Source organism: Molothrus aeneus, chromosome 28 (genome assembly GCF_037042795.1).
Source record: "Molothrus aeneus isolate 106 chromosome 28, BPBGC_Maene_1.0, whole genome shotgun sequence".
In the NCBI taxonomy this organism is placed as follows: Eukaryota; Metazoa; Chordata; class Aves; order Passeriformes; family Icteridae; genus Molothrus; species Molothrus aeneus.
In genome coordinates, this window is record NC_089673.1 from 3,775,225 (window position 1) to 3,800,864 (window position 25,640).

Genomic DNA, 25,640 nt, shown 5'->3' on the forward strand with positions numbered 1-25,640 from the left:
TAGGGCCGGTGCAATCGCTGCCATAACGGCCTCGGCCCTGCCCCGCTCCATGGGGACTCAGGTGCCCCTGGGAGGCCGGGGCCGTGACTCAGGGCCCGTGTTCAGTGGGGTTGCTCCTGAAATTATCGAGGACACCCTGATCCACTTGGCCAAGGAGAACGAGCAGTACCTGAGCGAGCTGCACGAGCAGGCTGGGTGTTTCAAAGAGACGCGGATCGTGGGTGAGGCTCAGCGCAGCAGCTCCCGGGGCAGCTGTACACCGAGCTTCGGGAGCCTGCAATGAGTGCTTGCTGTGCTTTTTGCAGAATTTATATTCCTTTTGTCTGAAAAATGGCACTTGGACCAGTCCACACGGTACCAGGCGGTGGAGTTACTTGAACGGTAATGAGAGTCCTAAACACTCAGCACATTTACCATCCCCTGATGGGGTTTTACTGCCCAGCCCTGTTTCACTCTGTCCCAAAACCACAGAGGATTAATGAGCTTTGTCTCCTCTTTCATTTAATCTGAATTATTACTTCTACATATACTCCTATATATACATACATACATACATATATATACACATACATAATATATAGATGTATATAAAAAATATATACATAATATATATATTAGATATATACACATATATGTATATATAATATATATTATGTATGTATATATACACAGACAATATATATAATATGTACTATATATTATATACTGTATATTGTATACAATATATATTATATATTGTATACAATATACATTATATACAATATAATGTATATAGTATAGTATATAATATATATTATAATGTATATAATAGATATATATCTATAAATATATATTATATATATTATTTATATAATAATGTATAATATATATAATATTATATGTTGTATATATTATATATATACAATATATATTATATACACATATATATATACATACATGTATATATATTATATATAAAATATATATCTATATACACATATATATGTATATATTATATATATGTGATATATACATGCATGTGGAATTGCCTTTGTTCCTTTTCCTCAGCAGCCAGAACCATTCTCTGAGCAATTGTGGCTTTTGTAGGTTCATGATCAAGCAGGTAGAGCAGATGTGTGATGACAGAGGGAGCACACAAGGCCAGAGGAGCAGCTGGAGCTCTGTCAGGGATCAGATCACCAACACCTTTGTCCTGAGACTCGTGTCCTGTGTTCAGCTCGCCAGCAAACTCTCTCTGCACTACAGTGTAAGCCAGCTCAGCCTGTCCTTGCTTTAGGACCATGGTTAAATCTGCAGTGTATCAATCTCTCTTAAAAATAGATTTCCTTTTTGGAAGTCAGTAGTGATAATGAGATGCCAAGGACACCACATTCCCTTTAGGGTAGGTGAATTGCTGCTCACCCAGTAACAATTTGCTGGGAAGTGTTCCCAGTTCTGGGGTGGGAGGGGGGAAAAAACAGGAAAATCTCAGCCCTGTGGTTGTCAAAAATTGTGTGCCCACACCTGCCTGGGGATGGTTTGTTGAGTTGAAACCTGTGGGGAAGGTCAGAGCTGGATTTCCCATGCCAGCTCAGACTGGTGCTCAGCAGGAGCAGAGAGGTGACAGCACTTTGTTCCTACCTTACTGCCTGGAAGACATTTTGTCTCTTTTTCTTCTTCAGAGAGTGACCAGTGACACAGCTTTAACATTTCTGCAATCCATAAAATACTCCTACACTAAACAGGAATTGCTGGAGTCAGAGCTTGCTGTTTTAAACACTCTGCACTTCCACATCAATGTGTCAACCCCCTTGGCCTATGTGGAATTGCTCCTGGAGGTTCTAGGTGAGAGTATCAGTCAGGGAGAATGGGAAGGAAGTTTTTTAGTAGGGTCATAGAGCTGTTGCTGCTCTGAAATGTCTCATATTACAGATTTTTTGCACGTGGAACTGTTCAGATTGTCCAGAGCTTCACTTTTTAGATGAGAACTTTGTCCTTTGTAGAATGTTGTTGGACAGCCAGCCATGACTCATTCAGTAAAATATTAAGAGTTTAAAGCCCTCAAATGTGGTGCCAGGCCACATTTTCTACAATCACTCACCATTTTCTTGGCCCAGTGTGGAAACCCAGGCCACCAGGGAATATTTCTCTGTCTGCTCTGGGGTGCCCTGACCCTCAGGGGAGCCCTGACTTTGACCCTCACTCATGGAGAAAGTTTCCCACACTTCAAGATAGACTGGAATCCACAAAAGTGTGAAACAGATTATAGAGAGCAGTGTAGGTGTATCACTTGGTGAGAAATTGAGGTTTTGGGATTTTTAGTGTGCTGTGGATGGAAGCAAGATGGAGGGCACAGGGTGTCATCCTGGGTTTCTTCTTCATGCTTCTTCTTCCTCCTTCTCCATGGGTTTGGGTGGCATTTTGTAATTGGGCAGAAAATCCACATTGGGAACAGTTATTGGGTTAAAAGGGAAAATAATCTAGGTGTCAGTTCTTAATTGGATAGTTTAGTTTTAAAAGACCTTGGAACCAGAGATTGTTGGCCATTTTGTGCCTTCTGATGAAAGACTGCAGAACTCACAGCAGTGAGACTGTTTTACTGATAAGAAATAATAAACACTTGAGTCTGAACATGAATTACTGTCTCAAGTGCCTTCAATCCAGACCCAGAGAAACCAAGACCTGGTACCACCACAGCCCAGTTCTGCCAGCCTGAATTTCAGAGTGAAATTACATTGAGGCTGAGGGACCCTGTGGCACTCAGAGACAGGGGCAGTTGTCCTCAGAATTCCCTCTCCCTTATGGTGCCTAAGACTCAATGTAGCGACCCAAAACGTGGCACTGATGGTGTGATCTCTGCCAGGATACAATGGCTGCTTGCTTCCTGCCAAACCCTTACACCAGCTGTGTGTGCAGCTGCTGGACCTCTGCTACCTGACCAGAGAGACCATCTATGACACCCTGCTGAAGATTGCCATTGAGAACTCCACACCAAGCAAACTGCAGATGTAAGACCTGACAATGACTTAAAATAACCCTTTGAAATGAAAACCCTTGAAAAAGCTAATAAATAGCAGGATATGCTGCTAGGTATGCTATTTTGGGGCATAGCATATGCTGCTATTTATGCCATTTTGGGGCATTTCTCATTATGCCATTTAAAAAAATAATTTGTGGGGACATTCATCATTGTTTCTAAATACACCAGTTCAAAGCAGCATGCTTTTCCACACCTGCTTCAAGGGCAAGGAAAATGTTTCATTTGGTTAAAATCCAGTCACTGTCAGTTCCAGTGGTTTATTCAGGCTGGCCTAAATAAACCAACATGTCCTGGGCACTGGCAGCTGCAACAGCAGGTGCTTTTGAACTGTGAAGCAACGTTTTACACCTGAACACACTTTTCTTCCTTCAGAGCCAAGTTTTTAACAGTGAAGGAAGATTTCATGCTCCTGGCTGTTGGAGTCATCAGTACAGGTGTGTTCATCCTGAGCCCCGGGCGCTGGGAGCAGGTACAGTCACTGCTGAAGGCATTGGCTCCACAGGAACACAGTGCCAAGGTGGTTTATCTGTGGTGGTTCCAGCACAGCAACTGGGGCTGCACTGGGAGGGGACACCTCTGTCTTTTAGCACAAAGTATTTTGTGGGTTTCTGTCAGGGCTGTGTGCTGGCACTGGTGTTTGATGTGTTGCTTTTTGAGTTAGGTTTTATGAGCTCTTAGAGAAACTTGTTACACTTAAGATAGTTTAGCTAGTTTGAATGGTATCAAATTAGCAGGGTGGCTTTTGAGGTAGTGTTGGAAATAGAAAAAAGTTTAATAAAAGGCAAAATAACAAAACTCTTACAGAGAAAAACTGAGTTAGGGGGAAGAGGTTCTTGCTCCTGCTAAAACACCCCACAAAAGCAATTATTTCCTTTGTTCTCTTCCTTTCCTAGTGAATTACCTAGGCTGGCCCTGTTGGCCTCTGTCCAGTTGGACAGCCCCAGGTCTGAGGTGAAGTCCCAAAGGTTTTATGAGGTATCTTTTGTACCAAATTGGGAGAGAAACTTCTGGGCTTTTTGCCTTTTTAAGCAGACAAGGAATAATTTTGTCACTCCTTCAACAGGGGGCACATTCCTACAAGTGTCCTCACCTTTAGTGCTTCACAGGCAGAACAAAACCCCACAGGCAATGCTTCACTGGCAGGTAGAGCATTTACTCTTGTCAGTCTGTAAACTCATAGATTTAGGTGATCTTTTCTTTTTTTTTCCAGGCTGTGGAGCATTTAAACTGCATCACTGGCATTACTCCCCAGAGCATCCTGGAGTTCTCCTACGCCGTGGTGAGGTGCATCGTTGGCAGCACCACCCCCAAGCAGCACCGTGGCACCAAATCTCCTCAGGACAGAATTCCTCTTCAGAAATAGAACCATCCTGTCCATCCAGTCACTGGCCCAGCAGCAGGAGCTGTCACACTGCTGACAACTGTCCCTGCTCTGTGTCACTGCCCAGCACAGCTCAGGGTTACCTGAATTCTGTCCTGTGTTAATTAGCAAAGCTCGTCCTGCTGGGCATCACAGTCATGCTCTGGAAGGAGGCTCAACAGCACCACAGTGTTTAGAAATGCCCTAAAAGCTTTATTGTAAAAGCTGCATATTTAAGTTTTGAATCTAAGCTCCCTTTAATCAGAGATCCCTCAGAGTGGTTGTGTTTGAAAGGTGCTGCCATGGCTGGTGGGACCAGCTCTCACAAATGGGGCTGCTGTCTCCTCCTGCTGCTTTTATAAAACCCCTGTCCCAGCTGCCTGGCATTGTCCCCTCTGTGCCAGCACTGTGACTGTCACCACAGCAGTGCCCAGCCTGGCTGTCCCTGCCAATGCCAGGGGTCTGTGCTGTGCCAGGCACTGCTGGCTGGAAACACCTGGAATAATTTCATTGTTTCCTCAGCACTGCCCTGTGCAGGAACAGCCTGCAGGAGGGATTACAGTACTGTAATGGTATCAAACCTTTTTAAGTGCAGTAGCACAAAGAAGTGCTGATATGACTTAGAAAATACTTTATTTTAAACTCTTTAATGACCAGGAAGAGTTCTGGCAGTTTTCCCACATTATTCCCTGTGTTTGTAATGTCCTGCTTTTTCAACCTTGCATTAGCTGTAACAGAGCAGCATCAAACTGATGCTCATTTGACAATGATTTATGTGCATGGCCATAAACCCCAAAGATAACAGTTTAGAATCCTTTTAATAGCTGGCTTTTATTCTGTTCAACTCAAGGATACAATTTTGCATATTGCTTTTCTACAAACTACTTGTAATAATGGCATTGTAAATAAAGTGTCTTGTGGATTTTTGGTATTGTAAACATTTTGTACTGGTTAATATTAAGAGACATCTTCATTTGCCTTTCTCCAACACAATGCAGACACTCCATGGCTGCCAGGCCAAGTTCAGATCACAGTTACTTGTTATAGAATTGGGATGAGACCCAGGCCAGGCCCCATTTCAGGTTAGTTAACATGAATTTTAGTGCTTTTGTCCACTGCTCTTCAGAGTTAAATTGTGTTTTAATTGAGTAAGAGCCACCACTGCCACCTGTGTCTTCGATCTTTCCTTTCTCCACGTCCATCCTGTATCACACACAAGCTTTAATTAGTGTATTCCCACTGCAAGCATTGAGCCTCAGAATGACACCAAGTGCTACATATTAAATCTGACAGTAATACTATCCTGTTTTTAAAGGGATTTGAGCAAGCCTCAGGATGCCACCCAAGGGGCTGGCTTGAAGTTTCAATGAAACTATCAAACACATCATAAAGAATTGCAGATGATTTCTGAAAAATCAGGGCTGAAACAATGCTAGGAAGAGCACACAGGGCTGAATTTGACAGTTTTGTGGCAACACTCACCTGTAAGGCAAACAAAACCGAGTTTCACCTTTCTCCACTTCCTCCTTGAACTGCTGCACACAGTCCAGGAATGCCACCATGGCGTGATCAAACTTATTGTCCCAGAAGAACCTCAAGCCTCCAGAGCAGTACAGGGGAAGCTCCTGGAAAAGAGATTTCTATCAGGAACAGCAAGCACTTGTTTTTGATAGGGTCACTGCAGCTTTTTAACCTCATGCGAGGCTTACATTTGTCATGGGGTGCTGAGAAATGGCTTGTGGCACAGGGCAGGCGTGCCTTGGTTTTGTGCAAGTGCCTACCACATGCAGGTGTATTTTCCTGACTTCTACCAACCCCAAATCATGCCATTTGCCTGCCAATCACCCCAAAGCATGCCTCTGCCTATTCAACAGTTCTGTCAGTTTTAACACTGCTGGCTGGCAGCACCGGTGGCTTCATGAAGGATGTGAGATGTCACCATGCTGGAGGAGCTGGGGCAGCCACAGCTTTCCTGGACTCCAAATCCACAGAGACCAAGCTTTGTTTCCTGCATCCCTAGTGTGACCAGGGCTCTGGCACTCAAGATCAATGTCCCATGGTTTGTATGGGATCCCTTACCTTGGATTTGTCTGTGAGGGACTCCAAATAGGAGTGGTTACCGTAGGGGACAAGGCGGTATCTGAAAAAAAGGAGACGGAATTCACAGGCACCTGAGTCTGTCTGCCTCCCTCTGGGTCATAAATGACCTGTGTGTGGTATTTGCAGGTACCTCTGGAACTTCAGGCCCATTTTGTTGGCCAGGGCATGCAGCAGCAGCACAGTCTGCCCCCAGGCAGCGTTGATCTCGTTCCACTCCACAGGAACGCTGGGGAGGCGGCCAAGCCTGAAGTTATTTATTGTGCCAAACTGCCCACTGTGCCTGTGATAAGAAGAATTATAAATAAATGTGCTAGGCTGGGAAAAGCTCATGGCCTGATAACCAAATAGGGGCTGTGTCCCAAGAGCACAGCACACACAGTGCCAGCCAAGCACAAGGTTTGGGGCTATTCTTAACAAGTGTATGTAAACACCAAACCCTTTCTTTTTTTTCATAAAAACACAACAAAACCCCCCAGCCAGCCCCTCCAAGCTGCCTGCTCTGTGAACCCTGATGCCAGTGTCACTGCTGGATGGCACAGGGTTCCCAAAGTGTTTCTGGGACTGGTGAAGGAGCCATTTCCCAGTCCCACAGCCTGGCACAATTCACTCAGCTGCCACTCCTGACAGGTGGCACTCATTGCTTTGCTGGGAGGTAACTGTGAGCTGGCTTGTACCTTTCCTATCAAATGCAGTGACTTAAAAACCTTCACACTGCAGATTCCAAGGAAATGGATATAATGTGCCAATGTCCACATTACCAGATGTGAAAGGTAGCATTGAACACGTTGGTTTTCTTTAGTTTATCCAGCTGCATCTGGGCATAGCGCATTTGGTTGTCCACACTTTTCAGCTCATCATCCAGCTCCAGCTGCTGCCTCTTGAACTCACAGTATTCCTTCTGGTACCTTTGAGCACAAACAAGACAAGAAGTGCTGAGTGCTGGCTTCTACCTCAGAGTGACAGCTCTGCAGGCCAGTTTGGTCTCACTTTCCTTCTGCACAGAGCGAGCCCCTGGCATTTGGGCACATTTACAGGTTTCTCATGTCACCATTTCCATGTTTCTCATTTATTTTTTGCCTCCAAGCCTTGCCACTCACTGAGCCTCCTCCTGCTCCAGCCGCTCAGCCTCTGCCCTGACTTTCTCAAAGTCCTCAGCCACAATCTTGCGGTTCTTCTCCACATCCTCCAGCTCCTGGATCAGCCGCTCTTCCTCCAATGCCAGCTCCTTCAGCTCTGTCTGCAGCTTCTCTTTATCATCCTCATTCATCTGCTCCAGTATCTCCAGGCATCTCCTAGAGGAGAACAACAGGATTGCCAGAACAGGTATCCTGGCAAGTCCTGCACTGGCAGCCCCTGCAGCTCTTGTCAATCCTGAGCTCTCCATGAGACATAAACTTTAAGGAATTTAGAGATTTTAGAGGAGTTAAGATTTTAGTTAAAGATAAGCTTTATTTGAGTTAATTAAAATAAATGGGTAGGCCATGATGAAGTTAAGTGTTAGTAGTTAACTAATAATTCATTGCTTGTCAACACAATGTTTGGTTAGCTGGGTTTATAATGAAGAATATAGAAACTGATAAATGGCTTTTAGGAACATAAGACAATTGTGGCCTCCTCTGTTCTGAAACCAATTGAGGACGGGGTATGGGAGTTCTACCAAGGGTTCAATTGTCATATTTGCATTGAAAAGGCAGAAAGGTCAGAACGAGGAAGACTTCATTTACTTCCTCATTTTGGGACCCACGACCCATTTCAAGGAACAAACTCTGTATGCTTAATAGCTTTTGAACTAATTACCATATGAAGTGGGGAGTGGGATGTACCAAAGTTATGAATATGCATTTGTATTTTGGGTATTCAATATTTGTATAGATAAAAGGACTCTGTAATCACCTGTAAATTGTGGTGTGTATTTGGGAGCTATCCCACAATAAACATACACTTTCTAACTCTAAACTGTTAAGAGAGTTTTTGTCCATCACAATTGGGTATCAGTACTAGATCAATATCCATATTTTTTAATAAATCATCCACACTGATTGTGCCTCAAGCCACAGCAGTTCTGTCATCTCTGCATCACTCACTTGTAGTTCTGGCACTCGTTCTCCGTGATGTTGAGCTGTGTGTCCAGCTGGTCCAGCAGAGTGTCTGTGCATTCCTCACACAGTGGGTGATCCACATCTGTCTGCCCAGACATGATGTCAAAGAGGTCGCCAGTGACCTGGAGGAAGGGCTCACATCAGTGCAAGTGAAACCACAGGCAGCCGCCTGCTGCTTCTCAGCAGCTTCAGTTAGCAGGAATCTTCTCTGCAGGCCAAATATTGCTTAAAAGAATCTATCTCTGCTCAACTACTCACCAACCTAGTCTCTCTAAGGCTGGTAAATGCTATGGGAAACTTGGCAGTTTAGTTTTGCAGAGCATCAGGAAAAACTGAAGCTCTGTTCCAAAGGATCTGAGTTTGCCAGCTCATGACCCACTTGCCTTCAGTCTCCTGCTGAGGTTTTCCATGGTGCCACCATCCGAGGCCTCTCCAATCAGCGTGAAACTGTTGGCACTTTCTGTTGACATCATTCTTGGAAAGAACATTACTGACATGAGTGCTAAGTGCTGAGGGGAGGCAGCTCCAGCGCCAGACCACAATCTGGGGATGACTCAGGGAAAAAGGGAGAGCAGGAGGCTGGGGAAACCCGTGTTTTGGGGGCTCTGTCAGGTTTGCTGACCCACAGTGCCCCAAGGACTGTGCAGTTCTGTGTGAAAAGGAGCCCGAGGGCCACGGGGATCCCGCAGGGGAAGCTCTGGGGGCTCACACGAGCTATTCAGTGTGATCCAGCCGCATGGGGGGACATTTCTGAGGCGCTGCCGCAGCACAGGCTCAAGCTCGGAGGAGAGGACAGGCTCCCAGCTGGGCCGGGCCTGGCGGGACTGTGGCTGTACCTGGCAGGCGGGATGAACCTCCTGGACACGCCATCCTGCCGGTTCTCCACGAAAGCTTCCTGGAGACAAGGAAACACCGTTACCGGCAGGCCCGGGGGAGCTGCTGCCGCCGAGCCCCGCCGCCGGACCCGCCGTACCTCCGTGAGGGCGCTCTCCTCTTCGTGCAGGTCCCCGGGCCTGGCCGGGGCGGCGCTCACCAGCGGGGCTGTGGGAGAGACGGCGTCAGCCAGGCCCGGGCCTAGGCCCGAGCCCCGGCCGCCCACCCAACCCCACGGCGCCCGGTACCGGTGAGCTCCTGGATGGTGAGGCGGTCGAGCACCTTGAAGGAGGTGTCGAGCTTGAGCGGCTGGCAGCAGCGCTGGCACACGAAGCTGACGTGCGCCGTGCCGCCGGTGCCACCCGCCCGCGCTGCCTCCATCGCGCCGCCCGCGCGCGCCCCGCCATCGCCGCGCGCCGGACGTGACGCAGGCGGGGGCGCGGTCCCGGCGCCGCCATTTTCGGTGTCCCCGCCCCGGGCGGCGCTGGAGCTGCCGGGAGCTGGCGGCGCGTGCGCGCGCGCGCGCGGTGGGGGCCGGTCACGCGGGCGGCGGGCGCGCGCGGCATTGGCGGGCGCGCGGCGTGAGGTCATTTCCGGTGTGGGCCCCGGGGAAGCGGAGCGGCCCCGAGACCGGACCCGCCATGGCCTCGCTGCTCAAGGTGGACCCGGAGGTGAAGCTCAAGGTGCGCCCGGCCCCGCCGCTCGCCCCGCCCTGCCTGGCCTCGCCCGGCCCCGCTCCGGCCCCGCTCGGCGGCCGCCTCCGCCCCGCCGGCCCGCACCGAGCTCTGCTGGCGCCGGCCCGGGGCGGGGCGGGCTTGGGGCCGCCCCACGGTGCCTCCCGGCCGTTCCAACCCGGCCGCCGAGCGCGGCCTGCCCGCCCCGACGGGACCCCGGTGTCTCCACCCCCGCCCGGCCCTGCAGCGCCGGGGGGCGGGGATGCGGCCGGGGCTGGGCTGCGGCCGCCCCCGAGCCGGGCCCGTGTGCCCCGGGGGACGGCCCGGAGGATCTGAGGATCTTCTCTCCCGGTTTCCAGCTCCCTGCAGCGCCCGGGGTCGGGGCGGGCGGACGGAGCCGCTCCGGGCAGCCCCCGCTCGGTGTTGGCTGGCTCCTCCCGGTCCCCCGGGAGAGCGGGAGCTGAGCCGGGAGGGTCATGCGGGGCTCAGCGCGGCCTCCCCGGCTGTTCAGAGCCACCCTGACGTGTCCCTGTTTCGTTCTGTAGGTTGACTCCTTCAGGGAGCGGATCACGAGTGAGGTGAGTGCCATGGGCCGAGCAGGAATGGGTTTTTTTGGCCTTATCTTTCTGACACACTCAGCCGTGGGTTGGGCCTGCCCTGGAAGCTCAGCAGCACCCAACTGATGCCCTCTCCCTGCTGTGAGCCTCCTGAACCCCGTGGCTTTCTTCTCACCTGCGCTTTGTTTGGTGTTGGCAGCAGGAAGCACTGGGGTTCTCTTTGTTTCCTGCTTGTGCACAGATGATTTCCCTGCTGTTCTTGCCTGCTGGTGGGAGCCACGTGGCCTTCTTGCACATTACTGTTCTTTCTTTCTCTCTTAGGCTGAAGACCTCGTAGCAAACTTTTTTCCAAAGAAGCTGTTAGAACTCGATGGATTCCTTAAGGTAGGGTGTGCCTTGTATCCTTTTCCACTTGCAGCTACGTTTTGAAAGTGTTGTGGCAGGTCTCTCCAGGGCTGTTTTCTGAGCATCTCCCCTTGCTGCAGGGACACAAGCCAGCAGCTGCAGTGCTCTTGGCTCTGGAGGGGTGCTGTCTTGTGCAGTTTGCTTTCTGTGATCTCTCACATTTATTTTTCTCCCCACTGGGCTGTCCCTGGCAGTGTTGGGCTCTCACAGGGACATCATGGCCTGGACTCATGGGTAGGGATTCCACAGTCTATTTCCAGGCTTTTTATCTTCATTCATGCTAATTTTGGACAAAAAGGAGGCCTGAATCTTTTCTCTTCTTGTGTTTGGTGTGGCAGAATTTGTTAGCTCGTGATCAAGTAACAAATCTGCTTTATTTTGCAGGAACCCATCCTGAATATTCATGATCTGACTCAGATCCATTCGGACATGAACCTCCCAGTGCCTGACCCAATTCTTCTCACCAACAGCCATGATGGACTGGATGGGGTAAGGTTACTCTCCTGGCTGTGATCCAGCTCCTGTTCAAACTGCATGGTTTGCTCTCTGCTGGGGTTGGATATTCTTATTTAATACCAGGCCTTGGCTCAGGGGCTGTTAGAGATTGATCTCTCAAGCCTGGAGCTAACACTGCTCTACAGCTCTTCCTAGGATTTAAGGAAGAGTGCTCAGAAACCAGGGCTCTAAGTTTTCCTTTTTATTTTTTGTTTCCTTTACAACATTTCTACAGCTTACAATTAGTTTGTGAGTAAAACATTTTGTATATTTTAGCCAAATATGAAAAAGAGGAAGCTGGAAGACCACGAAGAGACCTTTCAGGGTAAGACTCCCCAAGTCCCTTGTATTGCTGCCTGCCCCCTGAACTGCTGCACTGAGCCTTGGAGATGCAAATTGTGCAAGCCCCACTTGCCCTGCCCTGACAGCAGCTGCTGATCATGCAGGCCAGAGCCTGACCTACAGATGTTTTGATGTGGAGGAGTCAGGTTCCAGCTCTTAGAAGCATAATTAGTACTTCTCTGATAGACATAAGTAGTGCTTGGCTGGATCCTGGCCTGCTGACAGAGGCTGCTGAACTCCTGGTGGCTCTGTGCAGTTCCTCTCTTTGTCTGGAAGAACATTCCAGGCTTTGCATTAAGCTGAGACAGAAACTTCTTGTGCACCAGGAAAACCCTTTGTGCTCAGCATCCTTGAGCTCTTCAGTCTCATCCTGCTCTGTGTTCTCTCCTTTCCTCCCCTTGTGGTCACTGCTTGTCCCATTTCCCTTTCCCTGCAGGTATCCACAGCCTGGCTCAGCCCCTTTCTGGCCGTGGTGGGAGCTGAGTGAGGCTCAGGTGGCCCCTTGGTCCAGCCCTGGTGCAGCTGCTGCTGTGAATCCCTGACCCTGAGGGTTTGTCTCTGCCACAGGTACCAAAGTGTTTGTGATGCCCAATGGGATGCTGAAGAGCAACCAGCAGCTGGTGGACATCATTGAGAAAGTGAAACCAGAGATCAGGCTGCTCATTGAGAAGTGCAATACGGTGAGCCTGGAGCAGGGGGAGGCAGAGGGGTGGTTTTACTCCTGCAGAGGTGGAGCTGTGGGAGGAGCACGTCCCTCTGTGCTGCAGATGAGGAGAGGCAGGGCTTTGTCCTGTCTGGCAGCTGAAACCCTTGGGGAGCTCTGTGGTTCACCTGAAGGAGAAGGATGTCTGTTATCAGGCCTCATGAGGCTTTGCCTTGCCCTTCTTTTGCCCAGGCACAGACTCCTGCCAGGAGCTCCTGTGGCATGGTGAGGAGAGCTTTCCATGGGAAGCTGGGCCTGTGCTGGCTTGCATGGCATCCCAGCCATGTGGGAAATGATCTTGGAAGTGTTAGAGGGGCATAAGGGACCTGCAGCAGTTGATCATGAGCTCTGTTGCAAAGGCAGGGTCCTGGGAGCTTTTGCTGACGTTCCTGAGAGAAATCTTTGTGCAGATGTTGGCATTGGTCAGTGCTGTGATCTCTCCACTGCAGGTCAAAATGTGGGTGCAGCTTCTCATTCCCAGGATAGAGGATGGGAACAACTTTGGTGTTTCTATTCAGGTAAGGCACTGCTGTCTAGTCCAGGGGCTTGGATCTCTGGGCTTCCTCTGAATCCTTCAGTTCATGATATCCAGCAGCTGCAGTCATGGGGTTGGCTTGGATTTCAAAACCCAAACCTGCACTTGATGTGGTGCTGCTGAGACAGTGCTTCCTGAGCCCTGAAGGCCAGCAGCAGCCTACTGGAGGTAACTTTCCTTGTCTCCCCTGCAGGAAGAAACAGTTGCTGAGCTTCGGACTGTGGAGAGTGAGGCAGCATCTTACCTGGACCAGATTTCTAGGTGGGCATGCAAGAGCAGACTTCTGTTTTGGCATCTCCTTGGAAGAGGAATGTTTTTGGGAAAGGTCCTCCAGCTGTTGTGCAAGGCAGCTTGGACCTGAAAATAATCCTGGTGCTGTTTATCTGAGCTTTAATCTCTCTCTTTCCCTGCCAGATACTCTATCACAAGAGCAAAGTTGGTTTCCAAAATAGCTTTATTGGGATCTTTTTTGGGATCTCCTTAGAAGAATAATGTTTTTGGGAAGGGTTCTCCAGCTGTTGTTAGAGGGCAGCTTGGACCTGAATATAATCCTGGTTATTTATCTGAGCTTTAATCTCTCTCTTTACCTGCCAGATACTATATCACAAGAGCAAAGTTGGTTTCCAAAATAGCCAAGTACCCTCATGTGGTAAGTCAGCGGGGACGTGCAGATTTCCATGTTGATGCTGGGACTCTGAGCTGCTTTGTGACTGTCCTGTCTGAGCTGAGGGTGCTGGGGGAAGAGGAGGGGATCCTGTGAGGATTGAGCTGAGGCTGGGGTGCTTTGTGGGAGCCTGGGCTGAGCTGTGTGTGCCCCACAGGAGGATTATCGCCGCACCGTGACGGAGATCGACGAGAAGGAGTACATTAGTCTGCGCCTCATCATTTCAGAGCTGAGAAATCAATATGTGAGTGAAAGCACACAGTCACACTGTGCTCCTGCTGCTGCTCCTCTGCCCTTTCCCCCTGAGCCTGCCTGCTTCCCACTTTGCCTCCAGTGAAGTGTTTCTCCACCATCTCTCAGAAATGCAGATGTTTCCAGCAGTGCTCACAGGGCCATAGTGCTAAATATTTGTGAGAATCTGATCCTCAGCTCTTCATACAGTACAAGGCAATCCTAGGGTTTCTGAATGAATGTTTTTGGTATTCTATATACTGGTTTCTGTAAGGTCTGGCTGAAGGAAGGCCTTACCTTAACCAGGTGTGTGGTTGCACACAAGGGTTGAGGGTGGTGCTGCTGTGGTAACCAGTGCTTATGGTGGAAGCTGGATGGCTGGCTTCCTGTCTGAGTCCTGTTCTTCCTTTTTGCAGGTCACTTTGCATGACATGATCCTTAAAAACATCGAGAAGATCAAGAGGCCTCGGAGCAGCAATGCTGAGACCCTCTATTAAGTGTCAACGTTTGAACTTGAGAACTGTTCAGTCAACTAAAGACCGTCATTGCCTTGGTTTGTTACGTGACTATCGAGATGGGAAACTGGCTGGAAATAGTATTGCATTCTTAGTTAAACTCTAAAGAAATTCTTGCCTAGTTTTGTGATTGGTTTTGTTCAGGTCTCAGGAGCTCTCCCTCTTCCTCTAGTCACTGGTAGTAGAGGCCATGCTGCATTGGCCGCCCCAGAGGCTGCTGCAGCCAGGCAGGGACATTCCTTCATGCCTTGCTTCCTACCTGAGTGGGAACAACACTATAGACCAAGCCCTTGTCCTGTCCCATCTCTTGTCTGGTGGCTGCACTGGGGTCTCTGGAGCAGGGCAGACAGCCCAGCACAAGGGCAGCCTGGCAGTGCCACAGCAGGGAAGCTCTGTCCCCACTGCTGGCTGTGGCCAGGCCCCTCTGCCACCAGCTCTGCACTGATCAGGGACCCTGCCCCTTGGCAGCTGTGCTCTGGTGCCACTGAGCCATCTGCACTCCCTTTCAGCCTGCCCCACAGGGCTCTGCCTCACCACTCCTGTCTGGATCAGTGCAGAGCATGAGGCAAATGCTTGGAACTAGAGCTGGTGCTGTCCTGGCTGTCATGAGCTCAGGTGGCTTCTGCCATTTGACTAGAGCCACTTTCTTGGCTAAAACCAATGTTCCTTCACATACATCCCAGTTGCCCCTTCAGCATGGGCTGCTTTTGCCTGGGCTGAGGGAAGGGAGGGGCTGGAGATCTGATGCTAAAGTCCTAAAATATCTCTCTGCATGTGATCAGACTGAGTCCCCCTGTCCCTGGCAGTGCTTCCTGGTGCCTGGGCAGAGCAGGCTGGCTGCCACAGCTGGTGCTTGACGGTGAGGGTGGCTGATACCCACCTGGCACCTTGCAGACCTTGCAGTCTTTCCCCTGCAAAGGGCACACTCCCGTGCCTCGTGACTCCTCCAAGCTGCCAGAACATTTCGTGGTCCATTACAAACCCCCTTGGGAATGACTGGTTGTACTGCGTCGGTTTTTGTGTGTGGCAAGTGGGCCCATAACGCTGCAGGCTTCAAAATTTTCTTATTTATAGTATTTCTACTTAAGTCCCTTAATCAGGGAACGTTAAATCATTTGTTTCAGGAACCTTGCTGTTTCCCAGGTCTCGCTGTTACACCTGTATATTCTTATTGTGCAGTAGCCTTAAGAGTTGTGTTAATCTCATTGTAACAACAGTGACAAATGGAATGAACTTTCTTCCCTTATTTTTTTTACTTTGTTTTTAGGTTTGTTTTTTTGTTTTTTTTTTTTTTTTTCTCTGCTTCCACATCTAAGAGCCATGTTGTCTCTTGCTGGTTTCCCAGGGATTTGCCCAGAGTGTGGGGGGCTGCTGGCCCTTGCTATAGACTCTTCTGTTGTTGTTTGTAGTTAAGTCAACTCTTAGTCTTCCCGCTAATAAATATTCAGTAACAAACCAACTGCGTTGAGCTGCTGTCTGGGAGCAGCACTTCCCCTTGTGTTTCTTTGTATTGATTCCTTTTAATTTGTTCAGCTTTCTTTGCCAGATGAACCTATGTAAACTTTTACCATGTCAAGAAATTAAAATGAGGTACTTGGAATTCTTTCAAGGCAGCCCCCTGTGTGTGATGCTGGGCTCTTAGGCCATGCACTTTTAGTGTCCAGTTCTGGTTCTGCCTTTCTCACATTCAGTTGCTCCTTCCCTTCGTTCTTTTCATTCCTCTTTGTTATAAACTAATCTGCTGTGCAGGTTGTTTCTGTTCCATCAGCAATACCTCACACTGGGCATGATTTTACCCATGGGCTTGGGTTTGATGGAATCTGTCCCATCTCAGCCCAGTGCGGGACTTGGGCTGTCCCAGTTCAAACAGGTGTGGTGTTTCTCTGAGCCTGCAGTTGCTCCAGGCTTTCTCTGTCCTTTGGGCAGGTGTCTCTTGGCTGTCCTGGATGTCTCTGTGGGGCACACATCTCTTGCTCCTGGCTGCTCCCTGTGTGTGGTACCCAGCAGAGGCAGCTGCCCTGCTGTCCCCAGCCACAGTGCCCTCTGTTCTTCTGGGCATCATCCTGTTCCTGCCTGCCTGCTGGGGCACAGAGGCCTCTCAAGGGGCACTCAAAACTTTCCTGATGTCCTGCAGGGCTTCAGCCCCTCTGAGCCAGCAGAGGGTGCAGAGTTTGGTGCCTGTTTGGGGTTGCTGCCCAGCAGAGGCTGTGACAGGCCCTGGGAGCAGCTCCAGACTGGGGCTCTGGCTGTGGCAGCTCCAGCTGCCCAGGAACAGGAGCAGCCCCTTGTGCAGGGAGGTTCCTGCAGTGTGGGAAAGCCCTGCAGGTGCCTGGCCCTTGCAGGGAGGGGGCACTGAGCCACACACACATCCCAGGGCCAAGGCAGCTGGAGCAGAGCCCAAAGGAAGAAGGACTTGCTGGCAGGACTTGGTGTGGTGCAGCTTGAGGGGCTCCTCCTCACCACAGTCAAAAAATCTGAGCTCCCAGGGAGCCAGCAGTGCCACGGGAGGATGGAGCACCCAGGACAATTGTCTCGGCAGGTGCTGGCAGGAATTGGGGTTCATCTGTGGGAGCAGGGGAGGGTTTGTTGTGTGGGAACAGCTGCAGAGTGCAGTCAGGGCTCTCTGCTTCACCAGCCCTTGAGACATCCCAGCTTAATGCAGGGGAGGAGAATAATGGCTCAGCAGCTGTGGGCAGCCACAGGCACTGCCAGCAGCACAGCTGGAATGGAGGAAGGGTCAGGCAGGTCCCACTGTTGTGCTTTGCATAAGCTGACCCCTGAGGTGAGGCATTGGGAGTGGGAGCTTTCTAAAGTCTGAGCTCTGCTTTGGGGCTTGCTCAAGCCTCAAGCCTTGCTGGTGTTTAGGAGTGTTGGGGTTTTCCTCCTGTGCCCTTTCCCCAAGACAAAACCTGTCTGCATCTGGTTTGGGTTTCAGTAAATTTCAGATGCTATTTTTTGCCACCTCTACCTTTCTGTGTGCGTGAAAAACAGCACTCCCATCTCCCTTGCTATGTTTGGGGAATATGGGCAATTTAGCAAATATCAGATGGGCAGTGCCTAAAAGCGGCCATGTAGCCAAAATAGAACACGGGTTTTAGCCAAAATAGCCCAAATAAAACACGGGTAGGAAGTGAGTTCTCCATGGGATGTGGGTCAGTGATGGGCTGGTCACACTGGGGGCTGGCATGTGGGCAGCAGTACGTGCACTGAGCAGGTCATAAACAAGTTACAAGTTACAGAGACGTGCAATTTCTTTAATTCTAGGTTAGCTTTAAGCTGCTGCAGGCTCCTTTTGGAGAGCAATTCCATGGTGTGTGTGGCCCCCAAAGATCCCTCATTGCTTCCCATCAGGCAGCTATTGTGACACAGGTTCTGGCTCTGCAGGCTTAGTTAATTACTCTGCTTCCTCAAATTCCTACTGCAAAATGGAGGTGGATTTAGGGTTGTTTGATTTATTCTGAAACAGAGCTGGAAAAGTCCAGCAGAAACAGACAGTACTAAAAACCCTGTTATCAGACAAGGCCTCCATGGCACAGGAGAAAGCAGAAAGCTGCCATCCTTATCCAGCAGCCCTGGGGTGTGTGCTGTGGTTGCTTTGTCATGGGGATGTCAGTACAGATTAGGGTTTCTCTTTCTTTCCAAGCCCCCAACATGCAGAGAGAACCAGGAGTGTTCCCACAGTCTATTTCTGGATTTCTCTCAGCCCAGCTGCAGGGTTGAGTTGTGATTTGTGGGGCAGGAAGGCCTGTGGAGTTTTCCTAAACTACTGCTGTGCTGCTTGGAAAGGGCCCTTCTGTAATTGCAGCCTGAGCCGTGGCTTTGAGGAGCTGCAGATGCAAACCCAAGGGGTGAAGTCAAACCTGAACAATCTCTCTGTGTGCTTCTCAAAGGAAAAGTCCACTGAGCTTTGTCCTGAAGCCATGGGGGTTGTGCTGCAGTCTCACCTTGGCTCTGCTGGTGTGTGTGGCAGCAGAACACTTGTCCTGTTCCTGGGAGGCAGCAGGATGTCCTGGCTGTGCTCCAGACCTGACCCAGGACAGCAGAGCTGCTGCTCTGTGCTCTAAACCTGACCCAGGACAGCAGAGCTGCTGCTCTGTGCTCCAGACCTTACCCAGGACAGCAGAGCTGCTGCTCTGTGCTCCAAATCTCACCCAGGACAGCAGAGCTGCTGCTCTGTGCCCCAAATGAAATGGGCACCGTGTTCCAGGCCAAAACCAAAAGGGAATTTTTCTTCCAAGCCTATCCTCAGGTAATCCTTGAAACCTGACTGCCTAGGAAATCAGTGCTGCTTTGCCTTGTTTGGGGTTACTCAGAGGCATTTGATTCTGCTGCTGGGAGTGATGAGAGCAGGCATTTCTGCTGTGTCCCATCCAGCCACAGCTCTGTTTTTCCCTGTGCTGTCCCTGCCCATTGCTGTGTCTGTGCTGCAGTGAGCCCCTTTGCTGGCTCTGTGGCCTCATGAAGCAGGGCTGAGGCTCTGAGGCTCTCCTGGCTGGTGAGGCAGAGCCCTTTGTGCTGGCACAGACAGGCTGAGTGTGTCCCTGGCCTCCACAGCTGCAGCCTGCCCCGAGGAAGGCTCAGGCTGCCAGTGGTGGTGAGGATAATGGAGTGTGTCCCACAGCAACGTGGCCCTTCTGCCTCCCAGCCTGGTGTCTGAGCACAGGGGACACAGAGGGGCTGAGCCAGGCAGGATCTGCTGCAGAGGAACAACCAGGGGCTGGTGGGTGCTGTCTCCCATCAGGAAACTGATGCAAGGAAGAGAGGACGAGGGTGAGGTGAGGTGAGGTGAGGCTGGCAGCAGGAGTGGAAATATTGGGTTGAATCTCCAGCCTTGGTTCTCTTGGATGCCTTGTCCTGCTCAGCACCAGCTCTGGGACTGGAGCCAAGGTGGTGAGTCTTGTCTACCCCGAGCATCTGCTGCGTGGCAGGAGGGAGCACCAGGTCCTTCTGGCGGCCCTGCTCTGCCAGGGCTGTGAGCAGCACAGCTGGGGAATGTTCTTGGGGTGGCACAGGGCGGATGTGGCTGCCCAGCCTGGGCACTGATAGCAGGCACTGCCCTCAGCTGCTGCCAGGGGCAGGTTCAGGGTCCTTCTCTCCTTGAGGGAACCTCTAGGAAGCTGCACCTCAATTTATCTGAATTGGAGGCAGAGGCTGGATGATCCTGTGGCAGTGCAGTGCTGGGGATTAATTGGCTCAGAGCTGTTCTGAGGTGTTCTAAGAGCTGGTTGTTCACAGCATGTTGGTGCCTGATTCTCATCCTGAACTACACCTCCATGCCTGCCAAAGTTTTTCTCCTGCTACACAGGAGGATGTGTTTTCAGCAAAGGCTTCCATGTGGAAGACTGAAAAAAATTAAATAAAAAGTAACTCCAAGCTTGGAATGGTGTTGCCAGAGGGAATGTTTACAGGGAAGCAGCCTGATAAACAAGGAAAATCGGTGACTTGTAAAGAGGTGAAATTGTACAGTGTGGCAACAATTCCCAGCTTGTCAGAGCCTCACAGTGGTCACAGCCACCTCAGGCTGACTGCAGAGTCTCCGTTTTTACAGGCAGCCTCAGGAAAGCAGGCTGGACTGAAAAAGTAACGGAATTATGTGGAACTTGTCTGAGTCACTGACCCTACATCTCCACAAGTTCTTTCAGGGCACTGCCGTGAAGGAGGACCAAAGAGGCTGCAGCTGAGAGGAGATCTGCCCTTTCTGGTCACCAAGGGTTTCAGATCTCCTCCCCTAGCCTCTCCCAGTCTTTTGTACTTTCTGTGCTAATCCATCCAGTGCAGCATACACTGACAGAGGCAGGAGCTGGAAAGCCTGCTCTGAAAGTCTCTGAATGCTGCTGGACCAGCTGCAGGCATGAACTTGAAACCCGTGCTCATCCTCCTTGGTCTGGCCTTAGCCACGATCTTCGCTTTGGTCTGCGTGCTGCTGACCAGGGAAAGGAGCCCCAGGACGTGCCAGCACCTGCCCCCGGAGCAGGAGGAGACGGAGGATGGCCAGAGCCTGGTGTTTGCTGACCTGACGGCCGAGGAGATGTCGCAGGTGGTGCGGTACCTGCAGGGCCACCTCGGGGTGCCGCTGGTGGAGGCGTCGCGCGCCGAGCCCTCGGAGAACTGCATCGCCTGGCTGGACGTGCAGGTGCCCGCCAAGGCAGAGGTGCTGCGGTTCCTGGACTCAGGGGGGGCTCGTCCCCCCCGGGAGGCTCTGGCTGTGCTGTACTTTGGGAAGCAGCCAGAGCCCAACATCACCGAGCTGGTGGTGGGGCCGCTGCCCAGGCCGGCGTACCACCGGGACGTGACGGTGCGCAAGTACGGGGGGAAGGTGCCCTACCACCGCAGGCCCACGCTGGCTGTTGAGTACAAGCAGATTGGAGGCTTTCTGAAGAGCCAAGTGTTCCCCTCAGCTCCAGCTTTCATGCAGCAAGTCATGGAGTACGATGGAGCCAACCTTGCCGCCGTGACAGCTGCTCCCCGTGGGTTCCAGTCTGGGGACAGGGTCACCTGGTTTGTCCTGTTTCAGAACGTGAGCGGATTCTTTCTGCACCCCGTGGGGCTGGAGGTGCTGGTGGACCATAGCAGCCTGGACGTGTCGGAGTGGGCGGTGAGCAGGGTGTTCTACAACGGGCAGTACTACAGGGACATGGTGCAGCTGGAGAGCGCCTACGTGCAGGGTCGGATCAGCGTGGAGAAGGTGAGGAGGGCGCCACAGGACGGGGATTTCTCCTCCATGAAGCCTCGAGCGCCCGCGGCCGCGCCGTTCCCGCTGCAGTTCGAGCCGCAGGGTCCCCGCTACAGGGTCAGGAACAACCAGGTGCTCTTCCAGGGCTGGAGCTTTGCCTTTGGCATGAGCGTGAGCAGGGGCCTGCGGCTGTTTGACATCCGACACAAGGGGGAGAGGGTTGCCTACGAGATCAGCGTGCAGGAGGCGCTGTCCGTGTACGGCTCCAACTGCCCGGCGGGGATGTCCACCCGCTACATGGACGGCAGCTTCGGCCTGGGGCGCTACACCTCGCCCCTGGTGCCAGGGGTGGACTGCCCCTACCTGGCCACCTTTGTGGACACGCTCTCTCTGTCTGACAGCCTGAGGCCCAAGAAGAGGAAGGCTTCGCTCTGCATCTTTGAGCAGAACCTGGGCTCGCCTCTGAGGCGCCACTACTCCAACTTGCAGTCGCTCTACTACGGGGGGCTGGTGAACTCGGCTCTGGTGCTGCGCTCCATCGCCACCGTGGGCAACTACGACTACGTGTGGGACTTCATCTTCTACCAGAACGGGGCCCTGGAGGGCAAGGTGCAGGCCACGGGGTACCCAAGCTCATCCTTTCTCCATGGGGATGGCCTGAGATATGGCAATAGGCTTTGGGAGCACACCCTGGGTACAATACACACCCATTTTGTCAACTACAAGGTGGACTTGGATGTGGCAGGTAGGTCTGGATCTTCTTTTAATGTCTGCCATTGTTCTGATAAGCCCCAGAGCTTTGAGGTTCCATACAGTTCCTAATAACTGACATCAGAACTCTGCTTCTTTATTCTCCTAACCTCTTCTTTCATTGCAAAATTATTTTTCAATATATAAAGTCTGTCTGTCAAGGTCACTGGGTGGAAAGCAGTGGGAATTTCTGGGAGCTCTGTGTTCAGCTCAGGGAAAGTATGAAAGGTAGCAGCTGAAAAATGTTTGTGTTTCCTTGAGGCCTCATGTCTGGCATGGTGTGTGTTGCCATAGGCACGGGCGGGCAGACAGGGAGTTGGCCCTGTCTGAGCACAGACGCAGTGAGCCTGCTTTCACAGAGCCTGCTGCTGCTCCTGGCACTCCTCCTCCCTTAGGAAAACCCTCCTGGTGTCTCGCTGCCCCATGTAAAGCAGGGCAGCTTGTCCTGGTGCTCCGTGGGGCTGAGCTCCTGCAGATCCCTCCCTTCTTCTCTTGGGGGAACACTCAATCCTGAGTTGTGCAGCCACTGCAGCCACCCAGTGAGGTCCCCTGCTCCCCTGTGCAGTCACAGTCTGGCAGTGGATGTCTGCACAGGGTTTTTGAGCCCAGGAGCAGCCCCCTGCTCCCAGTGAGTGCTGGAAGTGCAGGGATGCTCAGCCTCAGGTGGTCAACTCTGCTCTGGTGCTTTGCTCCATCGCCACCGTGGGCAACTACGACTACGTGTGGGACTTCATCCTCTACCAGAACGGGGCCCTGGAGGGCAAGGTGCAGGCCACGGGGTACCCAAGCTCATCCTTTTTCCGTGGGGATGGCCTGAGATATGGCAATAGACTTTGGGAGCACACCCTGGGTATGATAAACACTCATTTTGTCAACTACAAGGTGGACTTGGATGTGGCAGGTAGGTCTGGATCTTGTCTCTCCTTTTGAAAAAGTAGTCTCTCTAAATACTTCTCAAAGAACTTTACTTTTTTGGTGGTCATTCAGGTTTTCCTTCCCACTTGTGGGGCAGGGTGGTGTGCTTGCAGTGGGGGAGTGGCAGAACTGCAGGAACAGGGAGAAGGCAGATGAAATCAGACTGTCACTGTTAATACTGCCAGGGGAGGTGTGGGCTTAGAAGATTTGTTCATGTGAGAAAAAGAAAGGAAAAGAGCTCAGCTGTGCATGGATCTTCTTCTGTGGGGCTCAGACCTTCACAGACCACAAGTTCAGCTCTGAAATGGTTTTTATGGAAGCTGAGAACTCGTGTCAAAGGAGCAGAACACAGAGGGACTTCATGGTGGGACAGGCAGGAGGTTCTGGGCAATAACCCCTCTGTCAGACCTGCACAGTCACTGGCCATCAAATGCTCTCAGCAGCCTTTTGCCACCTCATCCCCAGGCTGATTTGCTCCTGTTGCTCCAAACCTTGGGCCCACTTCTCTTCTTTGTGGCAGGGCCTGAGAGCAGCCCAACACTGCTCTTGTCTGTGATGTGCAAATGTGTGCAGCACCCAGGCTGCTGCAGGGGCCTCCACTGTGCAGGATGAGCACTAACAAAGGCCATGCTCTTGTTAATTAGACTGTGGAGGCAAACAGGGAAGAAAATGGGAGGCAAACCTGTTTTTCTGCCCTGGGGTGAGGCTCATCCCTTGTCCCCTCTTGTCTCTGCTGCCCAGTGGTGCTGCCCAGCCTGGACAAGTGTCCAGCCATAGATCCACACATGGGGTGTTGTCCTGGCATGGGGAGCTGCAGAGCAGCAGCTGCTCCTGGGCTGCTCAGAGCCCAGGGTGCAGGGAGAGCTGGCTCTGTGATGTCCTTGGGGAGCAGGGCACCGTGGGGACTCTCCTCAGCGACTTTGTTTTGACTTCACAGGGGTAAAAAACTCCCTCATGGCCCATGACATGGTGTTTGAGATGGCACAGGCTCCCTGGAGCCCAGAGCAGCAGATAGAGAGGCCACGACTCACCAAGAGAGTCCTGGACACAGAAGACCAGGCTGCCTTCCTGCTCCACTCCAAGATGCCCAGATACATCTACTTTGCTGCCAACAGCAAAAACAAGTGGGGCCACCAGCGTGGCTACAGGATCCAGATCACCAGTTCTGCAGGGGACCACATCCCTGAGGCCAGCTCCATGGAGAGAGCCATCAGCTGGGCAAGGTCAGGCTGCTCTGGCTGGCAGGGCAGGTTCCCAGAGACCCCCTCAGCCCTGCCAGCTGGGAAGGCATTGCTGGATGGCCCTGGATGGGAGGCACAGGGAAGAACTCTTCTGGGCTCTGCAGGCTTTCAGGAGTTGATTTAGCTCTGCCCTGCCTCAGGGGGCTGCTCCCCTCTTTTTTCTTGTCCTCAGGTACCAGCTGGCTGTCACCCGGAGGAAGGAGGAGGAGCCCACCAGCACCAGCATCTACAACCAGAACGACCCCTGGACACCCACTGTGGCCTTTGCTGACTTCATCAACAACGAGACCATCACCAACGAGGTGAGCTGGGCTTCCTGGGCTGAATGTGACCCCCAGCCAAGGCTCAGTGGGAGCCCCAAGGAGCAGAGAGGCTCCAGCAGCACCCCTGGGACACTGGGTCCAGCTTTGAGAGCAGCAGCCCAGAGGAAAGGGGGTTTGAGCATCTCCTTCTCTGTGTGTCTGTTTGGTACTTGGGTCAGAGAACACAGAGAGTGTGTGCAGAGCAGAAGCTTCTTTCTCTCTGTGGAGAAATGCTGGCGAAACATCACGAAAATCTCTGTGAGGCCATGGAGGTCAAAGCAAGGGTCCTTCCACTGGGTGGATGTCTGCAGCCATGGCTGTGGCGGGTTTTGGGGAAGGGGGGAGCTCTTTCCCAGGAGAGGGGAGCTGGGCGTGTGGGAGCTGGCTGGTGCCCATCAGGGTCCCCCTCCTTCTCTTCTGTCACTCCCCACTGCCCCACGTGTATTTTGGCCACTGCTGCTGCAGCTCCTGAAGTGACCCTGGGCTTGTGGCTCTTCCCTGCCTAGGACCTGGTTGCCTGGATAACTGCTGGCTTCCTCCACATTCCACACTCTGAGGATATTCCCAACACTGTGACCGTGGGAAACTCGGTTGGTTTTCTCCTGAGGCCCTACAACTACTATGACCTGGACCCCTCTATATACTCCCAGGATGGTGTGTTTTTCACCAGCGAGCAGGACTTTACAGCGTGTGAAATCAACCCTCTTGCCTGCCTGCCCAAAACTGCCTCTTGTTTGCCAAACTTCCCCCCGTTCACTTTTGATGGTTTTCGAAATATGAGCAGGCTTTAATGCTGCAGGATGGTGAGGAGATGTGGTCAGAGACATCAGGCTGACTGTTCTGTCTCCAAATTTCAGCTTTTTAGTGAAGTTCTCTCAATTTTCAGTTGTCCAGTGACTTCATGTTTTATCATTGCTTTTGAAATAGTGCTCTTGAAAAGGGAAACATGATTTTCCTAGTATGATGTGAGATGGAAGTCTATGTTATCTGTTAATTCCTGAATTTGAGTCTATTGCCAGAGGAGAGTCAGGAGAGAATCCTGTTCCTCTGCTGTAGAAGCAAGTGCTGTGTAGTGCATATCTCAGGTTAAAATAATGAAAATGGTGCTGGTCCAATGCTCTCGAGTGTCTCATTCTTACAACTTAAAACAGCAGCATCTCCTGGGGAGTGGTGCTGCTCTCTGCCAT

At 51.5% G+C, this 25,640-nt stretch overlaps 4 protein-coding genes across 7 annotated transcripts; 3 read left to right on the forward strand and 1 right to left on the reverse strand.

Moving 5' to 3' along the window:
• The first annotated feature begins 49 nt into the window (after window positions 1-49).
• CNTD1 (cyclin N-terminal domain containing 1) lies at window positions 50-4,472 on the forward strand. Its single transcript, XM_066567030.1, has 7 exons — window positions 50-221; window positions 306-381; window positions 1,087-1,246; window positions 1,662-1,824; window positions 2,843-2,987; window positions 3,392-3,488; window positions 4,230-4,472. Exons 1-7 carry the CDS (start codon window positions 50-52, stop codon window positions 4,380-4,382), a joined length of 966 nt encoding a protein of 321 aa, XP_066423127.1. The 3' UTR covers window positions 4,383-4,472.
• A 719-nt stretch (window positions 4,473-5,191) lies between these two features.
• BECN1 (beclin 1) lies at window positions 5,192-9,861 on the reverse strand. Of its 2 annotated transcripts, XM_066567029.1 has the most exons (11): window positions 9,700-9,861; window positions 9,552-9,619; window positions 9,415-9,473; window positions 8,962-9,052; window positions 8,564-8,700; window positions 7,577-7,771; window positions 7,238-7,384; window positions 6,610-6,759; window positions 6,459-6,519; window positions 5,862-6,004; window positions 5,192-5,582 (listed from the first exon to the last, which is right to left on the reverse strand). In XM_066567029.1, exons 1-11 carry the CDS (start codon window positions 9,830-9,832, stop codon window positions 5,414-5,416), a joined length of 1,353 nt encoding a protein of 450 aa, XP_066423126.1. In that variant the 5' UTR covers window positions 9,833-9,861; the 3' UTR covers window positions 5,192-5,413. The 2 variants fall into 2 exon arrangements, with proteins under 2 accessions (XP_066423126.1, XP_066423125.1); XM_066567028.1 differs by having other exon boundaries at window positions 9,415-9,619.
• A 156-nt stretch (window positions 9,862-10,017) lies between these two features.
• On the forward strand, window positions 10,018-16,181 carry PSME3 (proteasome activator subunit 3). Its single transcript, XM_066567031.1, has 11 exons — window positions 10,018-10,134; window positions 10,671-10,703; window positions 11,004-11,066; window positions 11,472-11,576; window positions 11,859-11,907; window positions 12,492-12,604; window positions 13,077-13,145; window positions 13,356-13,423; window positions 13,757-13,811; window positions 13,984-14,070; window positions 14,474-16,181. The coding sequence occupies exons 1-11, from the start codon at window positions 10,093-10,095 to the stop codon at window positions 14,552-14,554; spliced, it is 765 nt and encodes a 254-aa protein (XP_066423128.1). The 5' UTR covers window positions 10,018-10,092; the 3' UTR covers window positions 14,555-16,181.
• A 4,141-nt stretch (window positions 16,182-20,322) lies between these two features.
• On the forward strand, window positions 20,323-25,568 carry AOC3 (amine oxidase copper containing 3). 3 transcript variants are annotated; one of them, XM_066567025.1, is made up of 4 exons: window positions 20,323-21,990; window positions 23,848-24,133; window positions 24,324-24,453; window positions 24,960-25,568. In XM_066567025.1, exons 1-4 carry the CDS (start codon window positions 20,424-20,426, stop codon window positions 25,242-25,244), a joined length of 2,268 nt encoding a protein of 755 aa, XP_066423122.1. In that variant the 5' UTR covers window positions 20,323-20,423; the 3' UTR covers window positions 25,245-25,568. The 3 variants fall into 3 exon arrangements, with proteins under 3 accessions (XP_066423122.1, XP_066423123.1, XP_066423124.1); XM_066567026.1 differs by having other exon boundaries at window positions 23,848-24,051; window positions 24,323-24,453; XM_066567027.1 differs by lacking the exon at window positions 20,323-21,990 and adding an exon at window positions 22,313-22,896.
• The last annotated feature ends 72 nt before the right edge of the window (window positions 25,569-25,640 follow it).